The 22,719-nt window shown below is 51.2% G+C and overlaps 1 protein-coding gene and 1 pseudogene across 1 annotated transcript; one reads left to right on the top strand and one right to left on the bottom strand.

Annotated features, from left to right (window-relative positions):
- The window catches only part of LOC127582704 (uncharacterized), a 37,789-nt pseudogene extending 33,334 nt beyond the window's left edge, over positions 1–4,455 (bottom strand).
- Positions 4,456–5,176: 721 nt separating this feature from the next.
- On the top strand, positions 5,177–7,931 carry LOC127582761 (immunoglobulin lambda-1 light chain-like). Its single transcript, XM_052038335.1, has 3 exons — positions 5,177–5,258; positions 5,363–5,719; positions 7,249–7,931. The coding sequence occupies exons 1-3, from the start codon at positions 5,213–5,215 to the stop codon at positions 7,569–7,571; spliced, it is 726 nt and encodes a 241-aa protein (XP_051894295.1). The 5' UTR covers positions 5,177–5,212; the 3' UTR covers positions 7,572–7,931.
- The last annotated feature ends 14,788 nt before the right edge of the window (positions 7,932–22,719 follow it).

The raw sequence follows: 22,719 nt of genomic DNA, 5'->3' as shown, positions 1-22,719 counted from the left end.
CCAGCATAATCAAAGACCCCACCCACCTGGGTCATCTCTCTTCTCTCTTCTTCCATCGGGTAGAAGATACGGGAGCCTGAGGACACAAGGCTTAAGGACAGCTGCTACACCACTGTGATAAGACTATTGAACGGTTCCCTTATATGATGAGATGGACTCTGACCTCACTATCTGCCTTGTTGTGACCTCACACCTCATTGCACTGCACTTTCTCTGTAGCTGTGACACTTTACTCTATACTGTTATTGTTTTTACCTGTACTACCTCAATGCACTCTGTACTAACTCAATGTAACTGCACTGTGTAATGAATTGACTTGTACTATCGGTGTGCAAGACAAGTTTTTCACTGAATCTCAGTACGTGACAATAATGAACCAAAACCAATACCTCCATCTTCTTAGGTCTAACAAGCTCCAGAATATCACCGTCCCTTTCCCTGAACTCTCCATTTACCAAGTATTTCTCCTCAGTGAATACAGATGAGAATTATCCATTTAAGTCATCACCCACATTCCCTGGCTCCATGCACAGATTCCTCTTTTGCTCTCTAACGGGGCCTATGCTTTCCATACTTAACTCCTCATGTATTTAACAAATGCCTTGGGATTGTCCTTCATCTTGTGTGCCAGTGATGTTTAATGGCCCCTCTTTCCTCTCATAAATTCTTTCCTACACTCTCTCTGCTCCTTAAGGGTCTCTCCCATTTTCAGTCACCGATACCAGCCATGTGCTTCCTTTGTTTTCTTCATCCAGCCCTTGATAGCCCTTGATACTGCGGATGTCCCAATCTTGCCATCCTTTCCTTTCACCTTTATGAGAGCATGTTGGCCCTGAACTCTCACTCTCTCACTTTTAAAACACTCCCACCAGATGAATGTTGGTCTACCCACAAGCAGATTCTCCCAGTCAGCTTTCCCCAGCTCATGTTATTAGAATCAGCTTTCCCCCATTTATAGACCTGAACATCTGGACCATTCTTATCACTACCCAAAACAACCTTGAACCTCACAGAATTATGACCACAATTGCCAAAATGCTCTTCACTGACATTTCCACCATTTGCCGAGCCACACTCCCAAGACAGGGTCCAGTACAGACAGGTCCCGGCAGGATTATCTGTTAATTGGCTGAGAAAACTCTCCTGGATGTACTTTACAAATTCTATCCCATCTGGGCCCTTCACACTCAGGCAATCCCGGTCAATATTGGGGAAGTTAAAATGCTCATTACTGAAAAATCTCTTGCTCGTACATCTTTCTGTGATTTGTCCACATATCTGCTCCTCCCTCTCCCACTGACTTGTCCGCAGATCTAAAGGGAAGTGGTTCTGTGAAAATCAGACTGTGCTTTGATGAGCAGATTATTGCAGGGTAAGTGCCACTTGATACCATTGTCGGTGACCCCTTCCACCTTTGCTGGTGAGTGAGAGTAGACTGATTGGGCAACAATTAGCTGGACTGGATCTGTCCTGCTTTTGGTGAGCAGAACAAATCCCAGCATTTTTCCACAGAGTCAGGGAGACAAAAGTCTTGCATCTGTCCTGGAACCCAGGACGCCTACCCCCAAGTGAGATCACTCACTACCTGCTGCAGACCCAGTTTAGCAGCTCCGTCCTTCAGTCCACAGTCGGCCTGAGTGGTGGGGCTCCCAAGCCACTTTCAGTGGTTGACATTGAAGTCCCCAACCAGGGTACATTCTGTGCTCTCGCTGCTGTCAGTATTTCTGTAGGAATGGAGAATGGGTTGGTAGGCCTTTATTCATCAGCGCATCGAAGAATGAGAAAAGATCTTATGGTACTTTGTGAGATTCAAACAGGACCGGACTTTCATTCCTGGGAAGATTTCACCACTCACTGGAGAGTCCAAAACCAGATGGTCACAGGATTCAGGGAATGAACTTTCGAACGAAGTTCAGGAGTAATATCTTCACAGATTTTCTGCCAGAGAAGGCAGAGGATGCCAAGTCATTAAAAATATTCAAGAAGGGAACTGGGGAGAAGGCAGGAATAGGGACTGAAGTCAATGATCAGCTGTGATTGTGATGAATGGCACAGCAGGCCCAAGGGGCCGAATGGCCTACTCCTGCTCCTATTCTCACTGTTACTCTGTCTCGCTCTGCCACCTGTTCCACCACTCTACCAGCCTGCCTCTGTCTCCTTAAAGTTTGTTACTATCATCCTCACAGTTCACTGGGCCTCCAGGTTTTGTGTCAACTGTAAATCTGGAGGATGTGTCCTGTAAACCCAAGTGTGAGTCATTAACACATGAAGAAAAACAGTGGCCTTCATACTGACCCCTGGGTCACTCACTCACACTTCCCTCCCCTCGGTTACACTGCTACTCTCACTTGTTTCTCTGTTACTGTCTCCATGTTAGGTGCAGCTACACATTCCCGGACCTGCTCTGTATCAACCTTTAGCTCAACCAGAATCTCAGCCACATCTTCCTTTGCTGAGACTCCAGAAGGACCTTCTTCCTTTGTACAGACTGAAGTGCTGCACCTCTGCCCTCTGTCCTCATTGGACCAGAAATGTTCTGAAGAAGGAAGCTCCTCTCAACACTCATAATCCCCTCCCACTCTGTGCCCCTCATGTCACTGCTGTCCCGTCTGTACTTGGATCATGGAAGTTCTCCACCCTCACTGGATTTGTGTAATCTCCCTTGTTGCTCGATACCCTTCCCACAAACTGGCATTGTGTACAATAGTCCTGGTCAGGTTAATGCCTCTCTGTTGTTTCTTCACTCAAAGTAGACTCAGAGAGTAAAACGGCATGGAAACAGGCCCTTCGGCCCAACTCATGTCTGCTAACAAAGTTGTCCATATAAGTTTGCCCCATTTTCCCGTGTTAGGTCCATATCCCCCTAAACATTTCCTATCCATGTACCTGTCCAACTGTCTTTTAAAGGTTGTTTTTGTCCCTGCCTCAACCACTTCCTCTGGCAGCTATTTCCATATATGCACCACCCTCTGCATGAACAAGTTACCACTCCGTTCCCTTTTATTTATTTTCCTTCTCAGCTTAAACCTACACCCTCTAATTTTCAATTCCCTTTCCCTTTGAAAAAGACTATGTGCATTCACCCTTCTATGTCCATTTTATGCACCTCTGTAAGGTTTCGCCTCAGTCTCCTGCATTCCAATGGAAAGGTCCTGGACTGCCCAACCTTGCGACCCAGCAACAACCTCGAAAATATTCTCGGCACTCATTCCAGTTTAATGACGTCATTCCTATAGCAGGGCGACCAAAACTGTCCACAATACTCCAGGTGCAGCCTTACTGATGTCTTGTACAACTGCAAAATAACATCCCAACTCCTGTACTGAGTACCCTGACTGCTGAAGGCCAGCATGCCAAATTCCCTCTTCAGCACCCTGTCTACATGTGACACCACTTTCAGGGAACTTTGTACTTGTACTCCTCGGTACCTCTGTTCTACAACACTCCCCCGTGCCCTCCTGTTCACTGTTAAAGTCCTACCCTGGTGGACCTCTCAAAATGCAACACCTGGCACCTCTGGATTGAACACAATTTGCCATTCCTCAGCCCACTTACCTTGCTGATGAAGATCCCCTTGTAAATTTTGATATGTCAAAAGATTCTGTCTTCCACTGTCCCAGGACAACGTCAATTGTCACCAGAAGTGCAATATTCCATTAATCAATTCCTGAAGATGGTCACAGACATAGATTGACACAAAAACAACTCCAACTGTGGTTGTACAACTGCAACATAATGTCCCAAGTCCTACACTCAGTGACCTGACTGAGGAAGACCAGTGTGCCAAATGCCTTCTTCACCCACCTGTCCCCCTGTGATGCCACCATCAGCGAACTATGTACTTGTCCTCCTAGGTTGCACAACACTCCCCAGGGTCCGTCCATTCACATTGAAATGCAACACTTCACAATTAGTAACAATTGTTTAGTGTTGTATGCAGTTTGTTTTTTTATGATGAATAAAGTTTATTTTGGAATATAAAAAATATGTTCAGTGACATGATTGACACTAGGCACCACAGAGATAACATACTCTCCTGGAACCGTGTCTGTGAGAACAGATGATAGAATCCCTTCTCCTTTTGCTCTTCACACCAAATCTCTCTCTCCCTGCACAACTGACCCACTTGGATGACGGTTTCTCTGTCCCCAGGGTAAGAGTCTCCGCAATCAGTACTCTGAATTTCATACAGTTAGAGAGCAGGGTGTCCTCAGGGGACTCCTGATAAATCTGACGGCTCTTCTCTGTCTGTCTGCTGGACTCCCGGTCGCCCGCTGCCTGCACTCACTTCAGCTGCAGGATGACCACCTCCTGAAACCTGCTGCACACGAAACCTTCAGCCTTGGGGATGGACTGTTGTTGCTCGAGCTCCTCCAGCTGCCAACACTTCCTGCTCCTGTGGTTGTCCAGGGAACGGGAAGCATCCCGAGGTCCCACATTGCCCAGGATGCCCATTCCCACGGATCTGAAATTCCCTGCCAGGCCTGTTTTTATCAGACCATCTCAATGAAAAAATGAAGATTGCACTCAAAATACCACCACTATTCAATGACTTATTGCCTGATTGACACAACAAACCTATTTCATACCCTGGGACTTTTTTTGAAGACAAGTGCTTGTGTAAACTCACTGGGACGCTGAGGGCATGTTGTGGGACTGGTGAGGGACACAGACCGGGTAAAGATGGGACGTTCCTTCCCATAAAGGGCTGTCCGACAGTTCACTGTTACTGAGACCAGATTTCATCCCCACATTTAGACCGAATTCAAACCCTCATTCTGTCAGGGTGGGTTTGATCTCAATGTCTGAATGACTGATGTGGGAACAGGAAGCCTGCAGTGTCCTACCCTGTTGTAACTGGAGGTGTGAGGGGCATCTCTGGACTGAGGGATGGAGTGCGGCAACAACTGAATCAGGGGAATGAAGGGAGAAAGTGGGAAACATCAGACAATGAGCGACCTGCTCATTCACGGGTTGTTTGAACAGATCAGTCAGTTGCTGACAGTGTCACCGCCTCAAGCCGACAGTGTCTGACGGCGAATGGGAGGGTTTCAGATCCTTGCTCTGGTTGGTCAGTGTCAGTCGCCCTGATCTGCATGGATTTCCTCCCTGGTGTGAATGGCTCTATAACTGGGTTCCATCGTCAGCGGCGGCCACAGTCTGTCACTGATACAGCGGCTGAAGGGAGGCAGGAAGCTGACGGGCAGCAACGATGCGGACGCTGTGCTTGTTCTGGTCTCTGGCACTGTGGCTGGGCTGTAAGTACAGGCAGCAAGTCTGCACCGCCAACGGTTGCTGATGGGGGCTCTCGGGGTCACATTAAAGAGTCAATGGTTAAATTTGAATCCCTGCTCTTTTGCAGCTGGACAGTCCCAGACTCTGACTCAGCCTCCGACGGTGTCGGTGAATCCAGGAGACACGGCCACGCTGGAATGTAACATCTGGAATAATGATGGCTATTATGTTAGCTTTTACAAGCAGACACAGGGAACCGTTCCTCAATGGATCCTTCGTTACTATCACAGCAACAAAGACCCGAGCTATGGGCCTGGGTTCAGCAGCGACCGTTTCACGTCGAAAGGCAACAGCGCTGGCACCTCTTACCAGTTGATCATAAAGAACGCGGAGGTGAATGACGCTGCCGTCTATTACTGCGGAAAGTGGGTTTCATCGAGCAGTACTTATGTGTTCGGCCCAGGGACCAAGCTCTTTGTTACAGGTAAGTGTCTGGGAAATCCCTCCTGCAATTACTGACGGCATGAATACGATCACCTGGCAATTAATAATTTAAACTTTAATTTCCTGGCGAATTTTACATTAAAAATGTTGATTTACAGTTCAATCCTGTTCCGTGTCCAGTGCCGGTTCGACTCGAGAGTTGTGTTCAGTGAATTGTTACCGTCTTTTAAAGACCACATTTCTCTTTTTAGTTGAATTTCCTGATAAAACATGAATTCACCCTTTGTGTGAATTTGTGCACTTTCTGGCGCCGTGTGCTGTGTCCCTGACATGTACTCTTCAATATTGTTTTTCTGACACGAACTCTCCCTCTCTGTGTGAGTTTGCGCGGTTTCCGTCCCGTCAGTTTGTCCGCATTTGTGTTGGTTTAGTAGAAGCGAACGTGAGGGGTTTAGGAAGTGGGGCCCGGAGTCTCACTGGGGACAGGACATTGCCGACTGAAGACAGCCCACGGTTGTCAAGACAGGAGAACGACAAGTTTCAAGTTATTTTATCAGGATCCTCCAGCGAAACCTCCCTCGGACTTTCACTGAAGCTCCAATCCTCCCAGTGAGGGTGGAATCTCCTGCAGACACACATCCAATAAAAGTCCCTCTCCCATTGCCCAGTCCTTGCCCCCTCTCTCCTGCCGTCTATTCCCTTGAGCCCTGCTCCTTTCCGGGAACCGCTGCTCAGCGATTGCGGTCGCTGCACCGACTGAGGCCGGAGCTCCGGGTCTGAGGAGAATCCCACCTCTCCTCCCTACAGTGAGTGGGAGCCGAATCCCTCGACATCATCCCAGATCACAGAGCGACCTGCCTTGTCCTGCTCCGTGAAGCTCAGGACCGCGCACCTTGTGGCCTCGCCCAATCGGGCAGTGCAGAGTGGGAGATGGGTTAATTCGACTGACGGCAGTGGGTGTCACAGCGGAGGCATTAGAAATGGGTGGGTGGGGAGAAGGGAAGAGGAGGAGCGTGTCGCTGGTGCCACCGTGAGTGGGCACATTAAACTGAAGCTTGGCCGCTGTTGGTGCCGGTGGGTGTCTCAAGTCCGTTAACGACTCGTTGCCAAAAGCTTCACGGGCTGCAGTAGATTTTCCACTGGCAATCCCTGGTCCCAGAGCGAGGGTTCACTGCTGGGTGGTCGGAAGAGGGATCATGGATTCCCCCCCCCCTCACTAACCAGAGGTACTGAGATCAAGTGAGACCTCCCTGGGGGACTCTCCCCCAATCAACTCCTGTGGCACAAGCCGGGGTAGACCCTGGGAGCTGGAGATGAAGTCACCGAGCGGGTGGTGCAGGAAACCAGCGAGTCACCAAGAGGATCCCAGAACAAGAACTTGACCTCAAATGTCTCTTTCTTCAGTGTTGACCAAAATGCACTGTCCTCCATGGACACTGCCCTATCCCTCAGTGAGACTCGGGCCCCATTATAGGAAGCTGGAACCTTTCAATCGCGCTTCTCTCAAACTGTGAAATGATGCGAGTTGTTCCGTGGCCTGAAACACGTCTTCTCTTGTTCCCGTTCCAGCTCAGCAGCTCCCGGACCCGTCAGTAAAACTGGTTGGGCCGTCATCCGAGGAGATCTCCGCTAAAGGAACGGGCACCTTAGTTTGCCTGATCAGTAAACTGTCGGTGGGCTTCCCTGCCGTCAGCTGGACAGTGGATGGGAGTCCGACGAGCAGTCAGGTGGAAACCAGCGCGGTGAGGCGGAACATGGACAACACCTTCAGTCTCAGCAGCTACCTGACGGTGCCCAGCTCAGACTGGAGCAGTGGGAAGGTGTACTCCTGCACAGTTCAACAAGGAGAAGCCTCGAAAATATCCGTAACTGTCGCACAATCCAGCTGTTGAACAGAGCGCGGCTGCGGGCGTGTTTGCTCCCTGATTACCGGGAGATCACTGCCTTGCATCTTTCACCCCCTCTCCCACTCTGTGCGCTCGCTCTTCACTGTGCTCTGTGCTTCTGTTCTGCTCTCTGTGGTTTCCAGCGTGTTCCTGGAATATTTGTACCCGAGGCTGCTTTTGTTCTGTTTCTCCCACCGAGAGGCTACACGGGGTTAAAGTGACAAGTTACTTGGCTTCATTGGAAATTTCAGCCGGTGAATGGTTTTCTCTGGCACCAGGGATGGATCTAATTAAAATAATTAATGAAAATTTTTATGATTCGTCATCAGTATCAGACTGACAGACGGTAACGGTGATTAACTACCAATAAAGATGATCAGTGCAGGAATGATATCCGTGTGTGGGTCTCGTTACCTTGCGTGCTCTTCGCATTCTGACAGCGGGTGTGAGGTGGGGGTCGACTCGTCTCTCTGCTCCGGTCCGTGTCCTGGTTCCGTGAAGTGAGAAGAAACCGCTCCTTTGCGGCAGCCTTGGACACCGAATATCAGGAAAGAAGGCCGGAAAGTCCCATTGTTGAGCTGGGAGCATCATCGATAAGTGTTTTCGCGAAGTGGTCACACCAAAGGTCCAGGCAGCAGGTCATCTGGGTGACCAGCAGGAAGGGCAAAGGGAGTAAGGGGACAGTGCAGGGCTCTCTGTGGCCATTCCCCTCCCTAACATTTTTACCTCCTTCGGTACTGTTGGGGGTGTGACCTTTCTGTGGTCAGCAGCAGCAGTTACTGGCACTGTGACCGGCCCTGGGACTCAGTGGGAAAGCGTGCAGTCAGACAGGGCGTTAGTGATAGGAGATTCGCTGGTTAGGGGAACAGACAGGAGATTCCGCGGCCGCAGAAGAGACACCAGGACGGTGTGTTGCCTCCCAGGTGCCGGGACTAGAATGTCGCTGAGCAGTTGCAGAATATTCTCAAGTGGAAGGGTGAACAGTCAGAGGTCGTTGTGCACATTAGTACAAACGACATGAGTAGAAACATGGATGAGGTCCTGAGGAGAGAGGATAGGGAGTTGGGAAAGAAGTTAACAAGCAGGACCGTGTGGGAAGTGATCTCTGGATTTCTCCCAGTGCCACGTGCTGTTGAGGACAGGAATACAAAGATGAGCCAGGTGAATGCAAGGCTGAGGAGCTGGTGCAAGGGGCAGTGATTAAAGTGCTTAGATCATTGGGATCTCTTCTCGGGTCGAGGTGACCTGCACCAGAGGGACAGGTTGCACGTGAACTGGAGGGGGATCAATATCCTGGTGGAATGATTCGCTGGTGCTACTCGGGAGGTTTTTAACTAGATTGGCCGGGGTGTTGGACCCTGACCATCGGAGAGACCGATGAGAAGTCAGGGGAAAATACTGTCGCCTGTGAGAGAGAGTTTAGTGGTCAGGAGAACCAGGAGCACAGGAAAGGGAGATGAAAAGACCACTGGGTTAAACTGCATTTGTTTCAATGCGAGAGGCTAAACAGGTAAAGGGGATGTACTCCGGGTGTGGATTAGCTCCGGGACTGGGATATTATTGCCAGAACAGAAACATGGCTGAGGGAAGGGCAGGACTAGCAGGTCAATGTTCCAGGATACAGATGCTGCAGGCCTGACAGAGGGACAGTAAGGGGGTGGGGGGGGGGGGCGTGGTGGTGGTGGAATTTGATTTTCTGCGGAGGGAGAAAATCACAACAGAGGTTCGAGAGGATCTTTTTGGGGAATCGTCCAGTGAGGCCATATGGGTGGAACTTAGGAAAAAGAAGGTGATGGTCACTTTGATGGGCTGTATTATACCGCCCGTCCCCCCAATAATCAGCAGGAATTAGCGGAGCAGATCAGGATCAGAATCAGGTTTATTATCACTGACATATTGTATGTCGTGAAATTTGTTGTTTTGGGGCAGCAGTACAGTGCAAGACATGAAGACAAAAAATGACTGTAAGTTACAAAATAAATAAGCAGTGAGCAATAATGAATAGTAAAATAAATAATAAGATGCAGAGAGAGATCGTAGACAGTTGTCAGAGTAGTTGGGTAGTATGAGTGGGGGATTTCGACTTCCTCAACATTAACTGGACCAAACATGGTGCAACCAGCTTGGGTGGGGTGGAGTTTGTTCAATGTGTCCAACAAAGTTTCTTTGACCAATACATGGAGGACCCTACGAGAGAGGGCACAGCACTGGACCTCCTCTGAGGGATGAGGTAGTGTAAGTGACTAAAGTGTCAGTCGGGGGCACTTCAGTCACTTACCATAATGCTATTATGTTTAAAATAGCTTTGGAGAAAGATAGGATGGGTCCACGGGTTAAAGTCTGAAACTGGGGCAGGGCCAACTTTTGGAGGGATTAGGTGGCAGCTTGCAGTGGTCGATAGGGTGAGGCTGTTGGCTGGAAAAGGAATGACTGGCAAGTGGGAAGACTTTAAAAGTGTGATCTGAAGAGTCCGGAGTGAAGGGCAATTTTGGCAAGTTCAGGGGATCCTGATTGAGGAGAGATACTGAGGCTCTGGTCAGGAAAATGAAGGTGGCATACATTGGCTTTAGGCAATCGGGAACGAGCGAATCCCCCGGTGACTATCAGAAGTGCAGGAGTGCACTTAAGAAGATATCAGAGGGCAAACTGAGGGTATGAGAGGGATCTGGCAGTCACAATTAATGAAAGTCCCAAGAGATCCCATAGGTGTATTAAAAGGGTGACGAGGGAGAGAGTTGATCACCTGAGAGATCAGCATTGCTCGGGGATCCTGTTCAGCTAGGGAAGTGGGCCGAGGGTTAGCAAATGGCTTTCAATTCAGTTCAGTGTGAAGTGTTGCATTTTGGGAAGTCAAACCAGAGGAGGACTTATTGAGTGAATGGTCAGACCCTGGGGAGTGTTGTGGAACAGAGGGACCGAGAACTGCAAGTACATGGTTCGCTGAAACCGGCATCACAGGGAGACAGGGTGGTGAAGAAGGCGTTTGGCACGATGGTATTCATCAGTCAGGGCACTGAGTACAGGAGTTGGAAGGTTATGTTGCAGTTGTACAATATGTTGGTGAAACTGCACTTGGAGCATTGTGTACAGTTTTGTTCACCCTCTTATAGGACAGACATCATTAAACTGGAAAGAGTGCAGAAAAGATTTATGAGGATGCTAGCAGGACTCTAGGGTCCGAATCATAGGGAGAGGTTGGCTGGACTCGGACTTTATTCCTTGGAACGTAGGAGATTGAGGGGTGACCTTATAGAGGTGAATAAAGACATGAGGGGTATAAATAGGATGAACACACATTGTCTATTTTCCCAGGGAAGGGAACCTAAAAACTTTGAGGTGAGAGGTAGAAGATTTAAAAGTGACTTGAAGGGCAACGTCTTCACCCAGAGTATGATGCATATATGGATAGAGCTGCCAGAAAAAGTGGCTGAGGCAGGTACAGTAACAACATTTAAAGGACATTTGAATCAGTACTAACATAGGAAGGTCTTCGAGAGATATTGGACAAACGCAGGCAATGGGACTAACTTGGAGGGCACCACTGTGGACATGGACGATTTGGGCCGAAGGGCCTATTTCAATGCTGCATTACTCTATGACTCTGTGACTGCAGGAAATAATCGAGGAAAAGGCGAGGGGATGATGGGAAGGCAGTGATGATAAAATTAGAACAAAATAGTCGGCGCTTGGGACGGATAATAAAGGAAGTAAACACAAAAATTGCTGGAAATATTCAGGTGGTCAGGCAGCATCGGAGGAGAGAGGAAAACTGAGGTAACATTCCGGGCCAATGACCTTCACCACCACTGACCAATTCTGACACAAACTAGTGATCTGAAATGGCTGAATTCAAGATTGGGTCCCGAGGGATGAAACGTGCCCAGTCAGAAGGTGAGATGCTAATCCTCAGGTTTCTGTTGGGCGTTGGTGGCCGGGGGCGGGAGCCCAGACACGGAGCGGTTGGATGCGAGTGGGAAGGAGAAGTTCAAGTGAGCCCGTTGCTGGGGTTCGCACCTGGTGGGTGTTTGCCTGCTGCCGATGCTGCAGCCTCTGGTGTGTGCTGGTGACAGGGTGCACGGAGCTTGGTTTCACCTCAGTTCCTGATCTCCCTTCTCCTGCCGCCTGAACCGAACTCTCGACCTTCCTCCCTTCTCTTCCCCACCGCCCACTCCGCTGCTTCCTGCACCCGATCCTTACCCTCCCTCCCCACCATCTTGCGGCCGGGCTCAGAGCCTACTACCGCGGCCCCTCCTTCCCGGTGCCTCGTCACCGACCAATAAAGTGCGTGAGTTCAAGTAATGTCTGAAATCCTGCTGTCTTTCAGTCTGAGGGACAGGAGTGTTGCTGGCAGAGGGAGGGAGGGAGGGAGAGAAAACATGAGATGAGAGCAAGATCCCAGGTGGCGGAAAAGAGGAGAACGGAAGGAGGTGGGATTGGGGAGGGAAGGGTGACAGAGGGAGGGGGAGAGTGGGAACAAAGCAGCCCTGGAACAGACGAAGGTTTTTGTCCGATTTCCACTCTCCCTCTTTCTTGGAACCCTCCTTCCTCTCTCCCTCTCCCCTCCCGTTTCCCAAACCACTCCCTTCAAGTTTCCCTCATCTCCTTTCTCCCAATTCCTCCATCCATCTCTCCCCTTTGCTCTCTCGCTCTCTCCCTCTTGGAAAGGCCTGTGGAAACTTCCTTCCCACCACAAGGAAGAGACTCAGCTGACTCCATCTTCAGTGGAGGGGTCAGGAGCTGGCCGGGTGCTTGAACACCCACAACACTGACTCCAAGTCAAACAGCATCCTCGCCTGGAAGAAGAGCTTCCCTTTCTGTATGTTCCCCCATTTACTGTATTGATACTGGCCCCAGCTTTGGTTTCCCAAAACACAAGCGCTGCAGCACTGGGCTCCCGGGAAAGAAAACAAACTCACCAAATAACCACCCCGCAATGGCCAAGACCCACCATTCCCATCAAACAGAGAAATCTCACACCGACCTGTTCCCAAGTTGCCTTCCCCTGTTAGTGATATCTCAGCGCCCCCTGCAGGAGAAAAAAGAATTCATCATGTGGAGGAAGAATCACGTGAAAAAGAACTTCGGTATTCAAACATTGCAGCAGAAACCTCACTGTGGAATTGTTATTTACCAAAGCACAGAATGAGGCCATTCAGCCCATTGGGTCTATGTCAGCTCCCAAAAGAACAATCCCATCAGTTCCATTTCCTCTCTCCTAATTTCGTCTTATTTTCTCACACGTGCCATCAGCTCCCCTTTGATTCTTTTGTTGTTTGACTACACTGAGGATTAATTTATCGCAACACATTTTTGGATGTGAAAGGAAAGCGGAGCACCCGAGGGAACGCCGCGACATGGACAGTACACCAGATCGGGATCAAATCCGTGACGCTGGAGCGGTGAGACATCAGTACTACCTCTTGCATATCCATGCCACCTCCTGAGCATCCTTCTGCCTGTCTTCCATAGTCCACTGGTTCTCAGGGGGATCCCCAGGCAGCCCTTGGACTGGTGTGTTCAGCTTTGCTCTGCGCCCTTGAGCCAGAAGCAGCTGCAGCCCGAGCCCGTGAGCTGAAGGTCAAGAGTGGGGGAACTATTGGAGAATCAGTGGGGGAGAGGACTGACGGCAGATTCACTCCACACCACTCTCCAGCAAACTGCTGAAGGACAGATTTCACAGCTCGGTATAACCTCGGGGGCTGTGAAGGTTGTGAAATCCGGCGTCGTTACACCGGTCTGTATCTGGCTGGCGGGAAACAGAGTCTGGATGGGAGGGGCTTGAGTTTCACTCCAGGAAGGCCCAAACTTTAGTTCCTGCACCAGGATGGATCAGTTGATATTCCCTGGGGAATGCAGTGACCACAACCAGCGTCCCTGCTCTGGGATTACAAGCTACAGCTCAGCAAGGATTTCCACCCTCCTGCTCACCGTCAGTGGCCCTGATTGCTGGGTGTGTGAGGAGGGCAGACCGGGGCCGGTTGGGTTCAATTGCACCTGTCTGTCCACACTCACTGTCCGGCTTCCCACGGGAAGAGTGGTCACTGGGTCAGTGGGAGTGGTGCTGCTGATGCCCTCAGAGATAGAGGGTAAACTGGACCACACTTTGGGCAGATGTGTAAAATGGGGAATATTCGGTTATTCCTTTCGGTGATTAATATCATGGAGCTGATCTGTTATTGGAAGCTGCTTCCTCTTTCCCCATATTGTGGTTAACGGGTAAACCAGGACTGGTCCCATGGACAACACACATGAGGCCAAGTTTAGGTTCCTGTATCACTGAGTCTGGAAACCACAGTGTGACCATGTCCAAAGGTCAAAGGTTGGACCACAACAATGGGAAGGGCAGCCACACCTGTTGTTACCAACCCCAAGGAAATATTTCTTCCATGGAACAATTGATGGTCTAATTCTTTATAAACTTCCAGGAAGTACCGTAGAGTGACTGTACGATTTCACAACATTAAATGTTGTCCTCCTCCGTGCATTGAGCTCGCAGATGTTTGCCTGGTGTTTTACAGACACCGCTGCAAAGGGGATAAAGGCAGAAATGATCCATGTTTCCCATGCTTCCCGTGCTCATACACAAAATAATCAGTGGCCGCCTTTTATAAATATTCTTATTGAAATACGCTCACACTTCGTGAGTTTGCGAACCTCCAAGTCAAGCACGTTCTTTCCAAGCGTAAAGTGGCCCATTGGTATTCTGTGGTCCTGGCTTGAGTCCAAAGCAAGACTGAGTTGGCAGGTTTTTTGTCCAAGCAAAGCAATTTATCAACTTTTGCACACCCATATTTCCACAGAGATCTGTGTGAATCGGAATGTGCGCAGCGCAGACGAGGTCCAGCAGGAGTCTGGTGGAAGGAGGATGATACTCGAATGGTGAATTCCCCACTGGAATGGCCAGTACTTACATCACCTCCCTTGTTGCTTAAAGTAAAGAAGTCGGGTTCGACGGATTTGTTTATTGGAGCTTTGTCTGCTAAGAAATGGATAGTTGTGGCGGCCCGCACACGCGGGACTCGAACCGCCATCGGGAGCCGCGGGCAGACACGCGGTAGCGCGTTTGGTGGACCCTCCGGGGACAGTCGGACGTCAGGTCCTCCCCGCGAGTCGCTGGGAGGGGAGATTGAAGCGCGCGATTTTGAATCAGTAAAGGGTTTTTGACTTCAGCTTCCGTGCGTTCCTTCAGTAGCGCGTTGCGTGCGGCTCCATTGGTGACCCCGACGTTCCAGACGGAATCTGGAGCCTGCGACTCAGCGACCAGCCATGAGTTCGAGCAACTCGCACAGCGTGGTCTCTCTGAAGTTCTCAACTTTCTGGGCCACTCAGACCCACGTTTGGTCTGAGCAGGCTGAGGCCCAGTTCAATATCAGAGACATTACAGCCGACGCCAAGTGATGCTACTACATGGTCAGCATGCTCGACCAGGACACGGCAGGCTGGATCATCGACTTCCTACGCCAGCCACCAATGGAGGACAGGTACACTAAGCTTAACGTGCTCCTGATCCGTATCTTTGGACTCTCCCGCCGCAAACGGGCTGCGCAGCTCATACACATGGACAGTCTGGGCGACTGCACACAATCCAAGCTCATGAATGATATGCTGACGCTCATGGATGGCCATAAGCCATGCCTTTTACTTGAACAGTTGTTGCTCAAGCTAATGCCAGAGGACATTCGCCTCCTTCTCACGAGTGAGGATTTCAGTGTCCCACGCAGTGTTGTGGCTAAAGCAGATGTCCCTTGGCAGAGTAAGCTATGTGGAGCAGCTTCCATCGGCCTAGCCACGAGTGTGTGCCCCAAAGCCCAGGCCCTGCAACCAAACCCGTCAAGACTCACGGGGGAAAAAGACAAAAGTTCGGAACAATGGTGTTTCTATCACCAAAGATGGGGTTCAGGTGCGCGCCGCGGCCATCCACCATGTGCTTTTCTGGGAAATGAGGGGGCCAGCTGTCACTAATGGCTATGATGGCTGGCCACTGAGACAGCCTTCTGTACCTCTGGGACCGAGACTCCAGGCAGCGCTTCCTGGTAGACACCGGGGCCGAAGTCAGCGCAGTTCTCCCCTCGAGCATGGACATTCGTAACGCGGTCCCAGGCCCCGAACTCACAGCTGTAAATGGCACCAGTATTCAGACGTATGGCCTGCGAACTATCTCACTGTGTTTCAGGTCCAGCCGTTTCACTTAGACTTTCACGTTGGCAGCGGTGTCACAGCCACTACTAGCAGCAGATTTCCTATGAGCCAACTGCCTCCTGGTCGACCTAAAAGGCCGGTGTTTGGTCCACGCCAAGACATTCCAGACTTTCCAGCTCGGAGAAGCCAAGCTACCAGCCCTCCACCTGGATTCCGTGACCCTCTTGGATAATGAATTCGCCAGGGTGTTGGTGGAATTCCCCTCCATAGTTACCCCACAGTTCTCCACAGCCGACCCCAAGGATGGCGTGCAGCACCACATCCCCATGCAAGGACCGCCACAGCATGCCCGAGCTTGCACGCTCCCACCCAGCAAGCTCCATCTCGCCAAAGAGGAGTTCCATAAGATGGAAGAGATGGGAATCGTATGTGACTCAGACAGCCCATGGGCATCCCCGCTGCACATGGTGCCCAAGTCCACAGAAGGGTGGAGGCCCTGAAGAGACTACAGAAGGCTCAATGATGCCACAACTGCTGACAGATATCTGGTACCCCACATTCAGGACTTCACGGTAAACCTGCATGGAGCAACCATCTTCTCAAAAATCGACCTGGTCAGGGGATACCATCAGATCCCAATGCACCCCGATGACATGCCCAAGACAGCCCTTATCACCCCGTTTGGCTCGTTCAAATTCCTGAGGGTGCCTTTCGGTCTCAAGAATGAAGCCCAAACTTTCCAAAGGCTCATGGACTTGGTGGGACCTGGCCTGGATTTCATTTTCATTTACTTGGACGATATCCTGGTGGCCAGCAGTTCACACCAAGAGCACGTGGCACATTTGCGCCAGCTCTGCCAACACCTGCCAGTCTCAGCAACCACAGACTGGCAATCAATCCAGCGAAGTGCCAGTTCGGGCTGACGGAGATCGACTTCTTGGGCCACAGAGTCAACCGACATGGCGCAGTTCCCCTAATGGACAAGGTCCAGGCCATTTGCCAGTACCCCAAGCCCAGCACAGTCAAGGGCCTGCAGGAATTCGTAGGGATGGTCAACTTTTTTCATCGGTTCGTGCCAGCAGCGGCATGCATCATGAGACCCTTGTTCAGCCTGATGGCCGGCAGGGCCAAAAAGGGACATTGAGTCCACGGAGGCATTCAAGCAGGCCAAGGAGGCGCTGGCAAAGGTGGCCCTCCTAGTGCACCTGAGAGTCGATGTACCCACGGCACTCACAGTTGACGCTTCCGACATGGCAGTCAGCAGAGTCCTGGAGCAGCTCGTCAAGGGCCAGTGGCAACCACTCGCTTCCTTCAGCCAGCACCTATGGCCACCAGAGGTGAAGTACAGCGCCTTTGACAGAGTTGCTAGCTCTCTACCTGGCTGTCTGGCATTTCTGGTACTTCCTCGAGGGAAAAGAGTTCACCATGTATACGGACCACAAGCCCTTCACCTTCGCACTGGCCAAGGTATCAGACTCGTGGTCAGCTCGGCAGCAGAGGCACCTGTCCTTTATTTCAGAATTCACCAGGGACATCCACCACATCGCAGAGAAGAACAACATCGTCGCTGACACACCGTCTCGTCCCTGCCTCCACTCAGCGGGCATATCATCCTCAGGAATAGACTACGCAGCACTGGCAGAAACACAACGGTCAGACACTGAGATCCCGGCTTACCGCACCGCCATTTCGGGGCTCCAGTTGCAGGACTTCCCCATTGGCCCGGCGGTGGATCGACTCCTGTGCAACGTGTCTACCGGCAAACCCCGACCCATGGTACCAGCAGCATGGAGGCGAAGGGTGTTCAACACGTTGCATGACCTGGCCCACCCGTCCATCCGGGCGTCCATCAAGCTGGTAGCAGACAGATTCGTCTGGCATGGTTTGTGCAAACAGGTCAGACACTGGGCCAGGACCTGCGTACACTGCCTGACCGCCAAAGTCCAGCAGCACATGAAGGCCCCCCTCCAGCAGTTCCAGCCAATGCACAGGAATTTCCAACATATCCACGTGGACATCATCAGCCCCCCCCCCCACCAGTCTCCTGGGGCATCAGGTATATCTTTACCATGGTAGACAGGTTCACCAGTTGGCCAGAAGCTGTACCGCTCACAGACATGTCCACTGAGTCCTGTGCCAGGACGCTCATTGCAAACTAGATTGCCAGGTTCGGCCTCCCAACAGACATCACCTCCGACAGAAGGGTGCAGTTCACGTCTGGTTTGTGGACAGCACTAACACAGCTCCTGGGCACCCAGCTGCATCACACCACAGCATACCATCTCCAGTCCAATGGTTTGGTACAGCGATTCCACTGGCATCTCAAGTCGGCCTTGATGGCACGCCTCAGGGGCCCCAACTGGACAGATGAGCTTCTCTGGGTCCTACTGGGCATCAGCACAGCCCCCAAGGAGGACCTGGGCACCTCCCTGGTGGAAGTGGTCTACGGCGCCCCCCTGATGGTCCGGGACGAGTTCATACCAGAGGCCCGAGGTTCAGAAGAAACTCTAGCTGCGGTGCTACTGAGGCTGTGGGACAAGGTAGGGACCCTGGCACCAGTCCCGACCTCCAGGCATGGTCCCACGCCATCCTTCACCCCTAAAGACCTCCCAGTCTGTGAGTATGTTTTTATTTACAGGGGCATACACAGGTCACCTCTACAGTGGCCGTATGAGGGACCCTTCAAGGTGATCCGGCACAATGGATCCACGTGTGTCGTGGAGGTGGGTGGCCGGAAAGAGACTTATACAGTGGACCACCTCAAACTGGTGCACTTGGACATTGAGCAACCAGTGAGGGTACCCGCACCACACCGCAAGGGCCGGCCACCCAGGCAAGCCACACAGACTGGGGGTTCCACTCCCCCCATGGACATTTCTGGGGGTGGGGGTGTGGTGGGGCGGCCCGCACACGCGGGACTCGAACCGCCATAGATAGCCGCAGGCAGACACGCGGTAGCGCGTTTGGAACTACCCGCTCGGGGGGGACCCTCCGGGGACAGCCGGATGGCAGGTCCGCCCCGCGGGTCGCTGGGGGCCCATGGGATGGGAGATTGAAGCGCGCGATTTTGAATCAGTGAAGGGTTTTTGAATTCAGCCTCCGTGCGTTCCTTTAGTAGTGCGTTGCGTGCGGCTACACCGACACCTTTTCGAAACAGAGGTGCGCCCACAAGACGTTTCCTCTTTATCTTCATGGGAGGGAGCTGTCCGTTGCTGAAGGTGTGGCCACGGGCAAGATTGCGTCCTTATCGACGATCGAACTGGAGGCAAATATTCTCTGACCACGGGAACTCCTGTTTGACTGCACTAAACTTTGTTCAGTGAACAAGTATGACACTAAACTTTGTCCAGTGTTCAGATGTTGCTTCATCATCTTCGTTATAGTTCTGGAGAAGTTTTGTGGGATTTTTCAAATTATTTATTAACTTTGGTATTCTCCACCCCAGAGAGCTGCGGAGTAACAGACACTGAATATATTCGGGGCTGAGGCTGATGTTAGTCTGTAATCCCATCGAGGGTGTACGGGGAACGGGGGGATGGTGGAGTAGAGGCCAAAATCAGATGAGCCATCAATGTGTTGAATGGTGGAGCAGGAGTACGGATGATTCACGTTCCAACTTTCAGTTCTTATTTTCCACGCATACGGTCCCTCAGTCCTCCTCCACAGATCAATGTCACGGGTGATCTGAGGCCTGAGCCCAACTCAATTTTCCTCCACAATCCCCTGAGCCGTGATTCCCCCGTTGTCCAAAAACCGATCTCAGCATTGAATCCGCTCAATGACTCAACATTCACAGCTCTTTGGGGTAGAGAGCTCCAAAGATTCACAACTCCCGGAGAGTAGATATCTCTCTTTATCTCACTTTAAATGGTGAACGCTGTATTTTGAGATGATGTTCACGAGTTCGAGACCACTCAACAAGGGACCCATCCTCAGAGGAAGGGATAACCTCAGTTTCACAGAACAGTTGGCCGTGCGGATCAGCAACTCACAGAGCGTGACATGGATTTGCTCATCATTACTTTAAAGGCTGCTTTACTGATTTGTAGCACACAACTGATCACAAAATAGTGATGGGAACTGACAGCGTGCAATGCAAACTTCAACTGGCCTCTTCCACACACAGGACTTGCTTCAACACAGAGCAGGTCCGGTGCGTGTGGGGATGTCAGTCCCTGTGCCAGGCCTGACTGCAGGCAGTCCTATGAAACTGAGTCACATTCATCCAAATAACACCAAATGTAGAGCAGACACAGGGAATCCGGTCTGAACAGCGGGGACAGATTCTGCATTTGGTCCATTTAAAGGGATAAGAAACCACTGGGAATTTGATTGGCGACATCGGTGGCAGCTCGACAAACCTCTGTGGGTGGGGCAGAAGACAAGAGAAACCCATTGCCGGGGTCTGAGTGGCACTGAGATTATCTGCATGAGTTCAACGGTGGCATTTTAGACTTGTGTCCACTGACATTTGCAAACAAATAAAATACTTTCGGCTAATCCCACAATCCTGCTCCCGCGCCATAACGATGATGAGGAAGTAACAAGTGAACACTGAACACAGGGTCTGAAACCACTGACTTCCTGTGCTCAGACAATTTTTGGCACCAACACGTCGGCCGAAATGAAGACAATCCGTCGCCAAATCTTCAGCCCCGGACAGCTCCCAAGCATTTAGTCCTTCAAGTAACCTTCAGTCCAAAAGAACGAAATCTGGAGCCAAAAACCAAACTGTGGACTCCATCAGAACCAGATGCAGCAACCAGCCTTTATAATTTGTCTCTGCATAAATCAGATAGAGCCGTTATCGATCTAAATGGACGCCAGGCCATAGAAGGAAAGTTTGGAGTGTGGAGAGAATGTGGAGGGAATGTGGAGAGAGACAGACGGCGGGAGAGGGAATTGCAAAGCACGAGGCTTGGATGTCTAAAGACAAAGGGACCAATGGAGGGGGAAAGGCCGCTCACTGTGCCGGTGAGTAACGAGAGCCGAAGCCAAAGGAGGTGATGGGGTAATAGAGACAGGGGCACATGAGGCAAACAATGAGGAGATTTTAAAATTGGAGGCATCAAGGGACAAGATACCAAAGTAGGTCTGCAACAAAAGGGCAATCTGTGAATCTCGATCCCCTCCCATCCAGACCGATGTCGTCAGCCAGGCTCAGACAATTTCACCACCCGCACAGCCCCCGAGGTTATACCGAGCTGTGAAATCTGTCCTTCAGCAGTTTGCTGGAGAGTGGGGTGGAGTGAATCTTCCGTCAGTCCTCACCCACTGGCTCCAATCGTTCCCCCACACTTGATCTTCAGCCCACGGGATCGGACTTCAGCCGCTTTTGGCAAAACGACGCAGAGGAAAACGGAACCCACCAGTCCCGGGGCTGCCCGGCGTTACCCTTTATACCCACCTACTTCCTCCAGAACGAGTGGACCGTGCATTTAGATAACAGGCACAAGGATGCTTCGGTAGCATGGTCGGGGTGGCATGGAGTTGCAGCAGGCAGTGCTGATGTCTCACAGCTCCAGGGACCTGGATTTCATCATGAACTTGTTACTGTCCGTGTGGAGTTTGTATGTTCTCTCTATGACCACTGAAGTCTCCCACCGATGCTCCATTTTCCGCCCACAGTCCAAAGACATGAGACTGTAAATTACCCCGGAGAGCAGCGAAGCAACAAAGGAATCAAGAGGCAGTTGATGTCACGTGTGAGAGAATGAGGGAAATAAGGAGAGAGGACACGGTACCGATGGGATTGTTCTGTTGGGAGCTGACACAGACCCAATGGGCTGAGAGGATTCATTCTGTGTTTTGGTCAACAACAATTGCACAGTGAGGTTTCTGCTGCAATGTTTGAATGCTGAAGTTCTTTTTCAGTTCACAATTCGTCCAAATGATGAATTATTTCTTTCCTGCAGGGGGAGCTGAGATATCACTAACAGGGGAAGGCAACTTGGGAACAGGTCGGTGTGAGATTTCTCTGTTTGATGGGAATGGTGGGTCTTGGCCATTGCAGCGTGGTTATTTGGTGATTATGTTTCCTTTCCCAGGAGCCCCGTGCTGCAGTGCTTGTGTTTTGGGGAAACAAACCTGGAGACAGTATCAACAGAGTGAATGGGGGAACACTCAGAAAGCGAAGCTTTTCTTCCAGGCGAGGGTGCTGTTTGACTTGGAGTCAGTGTTGTGGGTGTTCAAGCACCCGGCCAGCTCCTGACCCCTCCACTGAAGATGGAGTCAGCTGAGTCTCTTCCTTGTGGTGGGAAGGAAGTTTCCACAGGCCTTTCCAAGAGGGAGAGAGCGAGAGAGCAAAGGGGAGAGATGGATGGAGGAATTGGGAGAAAGGAGATGAGGGAAACTTGAAGGGAGTGGTTTGGGAAACGGGAGGGGAGAGGGAGAGAGGAAGGAGGGTTCCAAGAAAGAGGGAGAGTGGAAATCGGACAAAAACCTTCGTCTGTTCCAGGGCTGCTTTGTTCCCACTCTCCCCCTCCCTCTGTCACCCTTCCCTCCCCAATCCCACCTCCTTCCGTTCTCCTCTTTTCCGCCACCTGGGATCTTGCTCTCATCTCATGTTTTCTCTCCCTCCCTCCCTCCCTCTGCCAGCAACACTCCTGTCCCTCAGACTGAAAGACAGCAGGATTTCAGACATTACTTGAACTCACGCACTTTATTGGTCGGTGACGAGGCACCGGGAAGGAGGGGCCGCGGTAGTAGGCTCTGAGCCCGGCCGCAAGATGGTGGGGAGGGAGGGTAAGGATCGGGTGCAGGAAGCAGCGGAGTGGGCGGTGGGGAAGAGAAGGGAGGAAGGTCGAGAGTTCGGTTCAGGCGGCAGGAGAAGGGAGATCAGGAACTGAGGTGAAACCAAGCTCCGTGCACCCTGTCACCAGCACACACCAGAGGCTGCAGCATCGGCAGCAGGCAAACACCCACCAGGTGCGAACCCCAGCAACGGGCTCACTTGAACTTCTCCTTCCCACTCGCATCCTTTCCCAGGAGCCCCGTGCTGCAGTGCTTGTGTTTT

Source organism: Pristis pectinata, chromosome 24 (assembly GCF_009764475.1).
Source record: "Pristis pectinata isolate sPriPec2 chromosome 24, sPriPec2.1.pri, whole genome shotgun sequence".
Taxonomy (NCBI): domain Eukaryota; kingdom Metazoa; phylum Chordata; class Chondrichthyes; order Rhinopristiformes; family Pristidae; genus Pristis; species Pristis pectinata.
Note: the sequence above shows the minus strand (reverse complement) of the source record. Positions and strands in the feature narration are given on the sequence as shown.

Excerpts from the sequence above, each read along its gene's own strand:
- LOC127582761 (XM_052038335.1), top strand. The coding sequence starts at position 5,213 with ATGCGGACGCTGTGCTTGTTCTGGTCTCTGGCACTGTGGCTGGGCT. Across the intron at positions 5,259-5,362 it reads TCTGGCACTGTGGCTGGGCT|CTGGACAGTCCCAGACTCTG; the intron begins GTAAGTACAGGC and ends GCTCTTTTGCAG. Across the intron at positions 5,720-7,248 it reads GACCAAGCTCTTTGTTACAG|CTCAGCAGCTCCCGGACCCG; the intron begins GTAAGTGTCTGG and ends TTCCCGTTCCAG.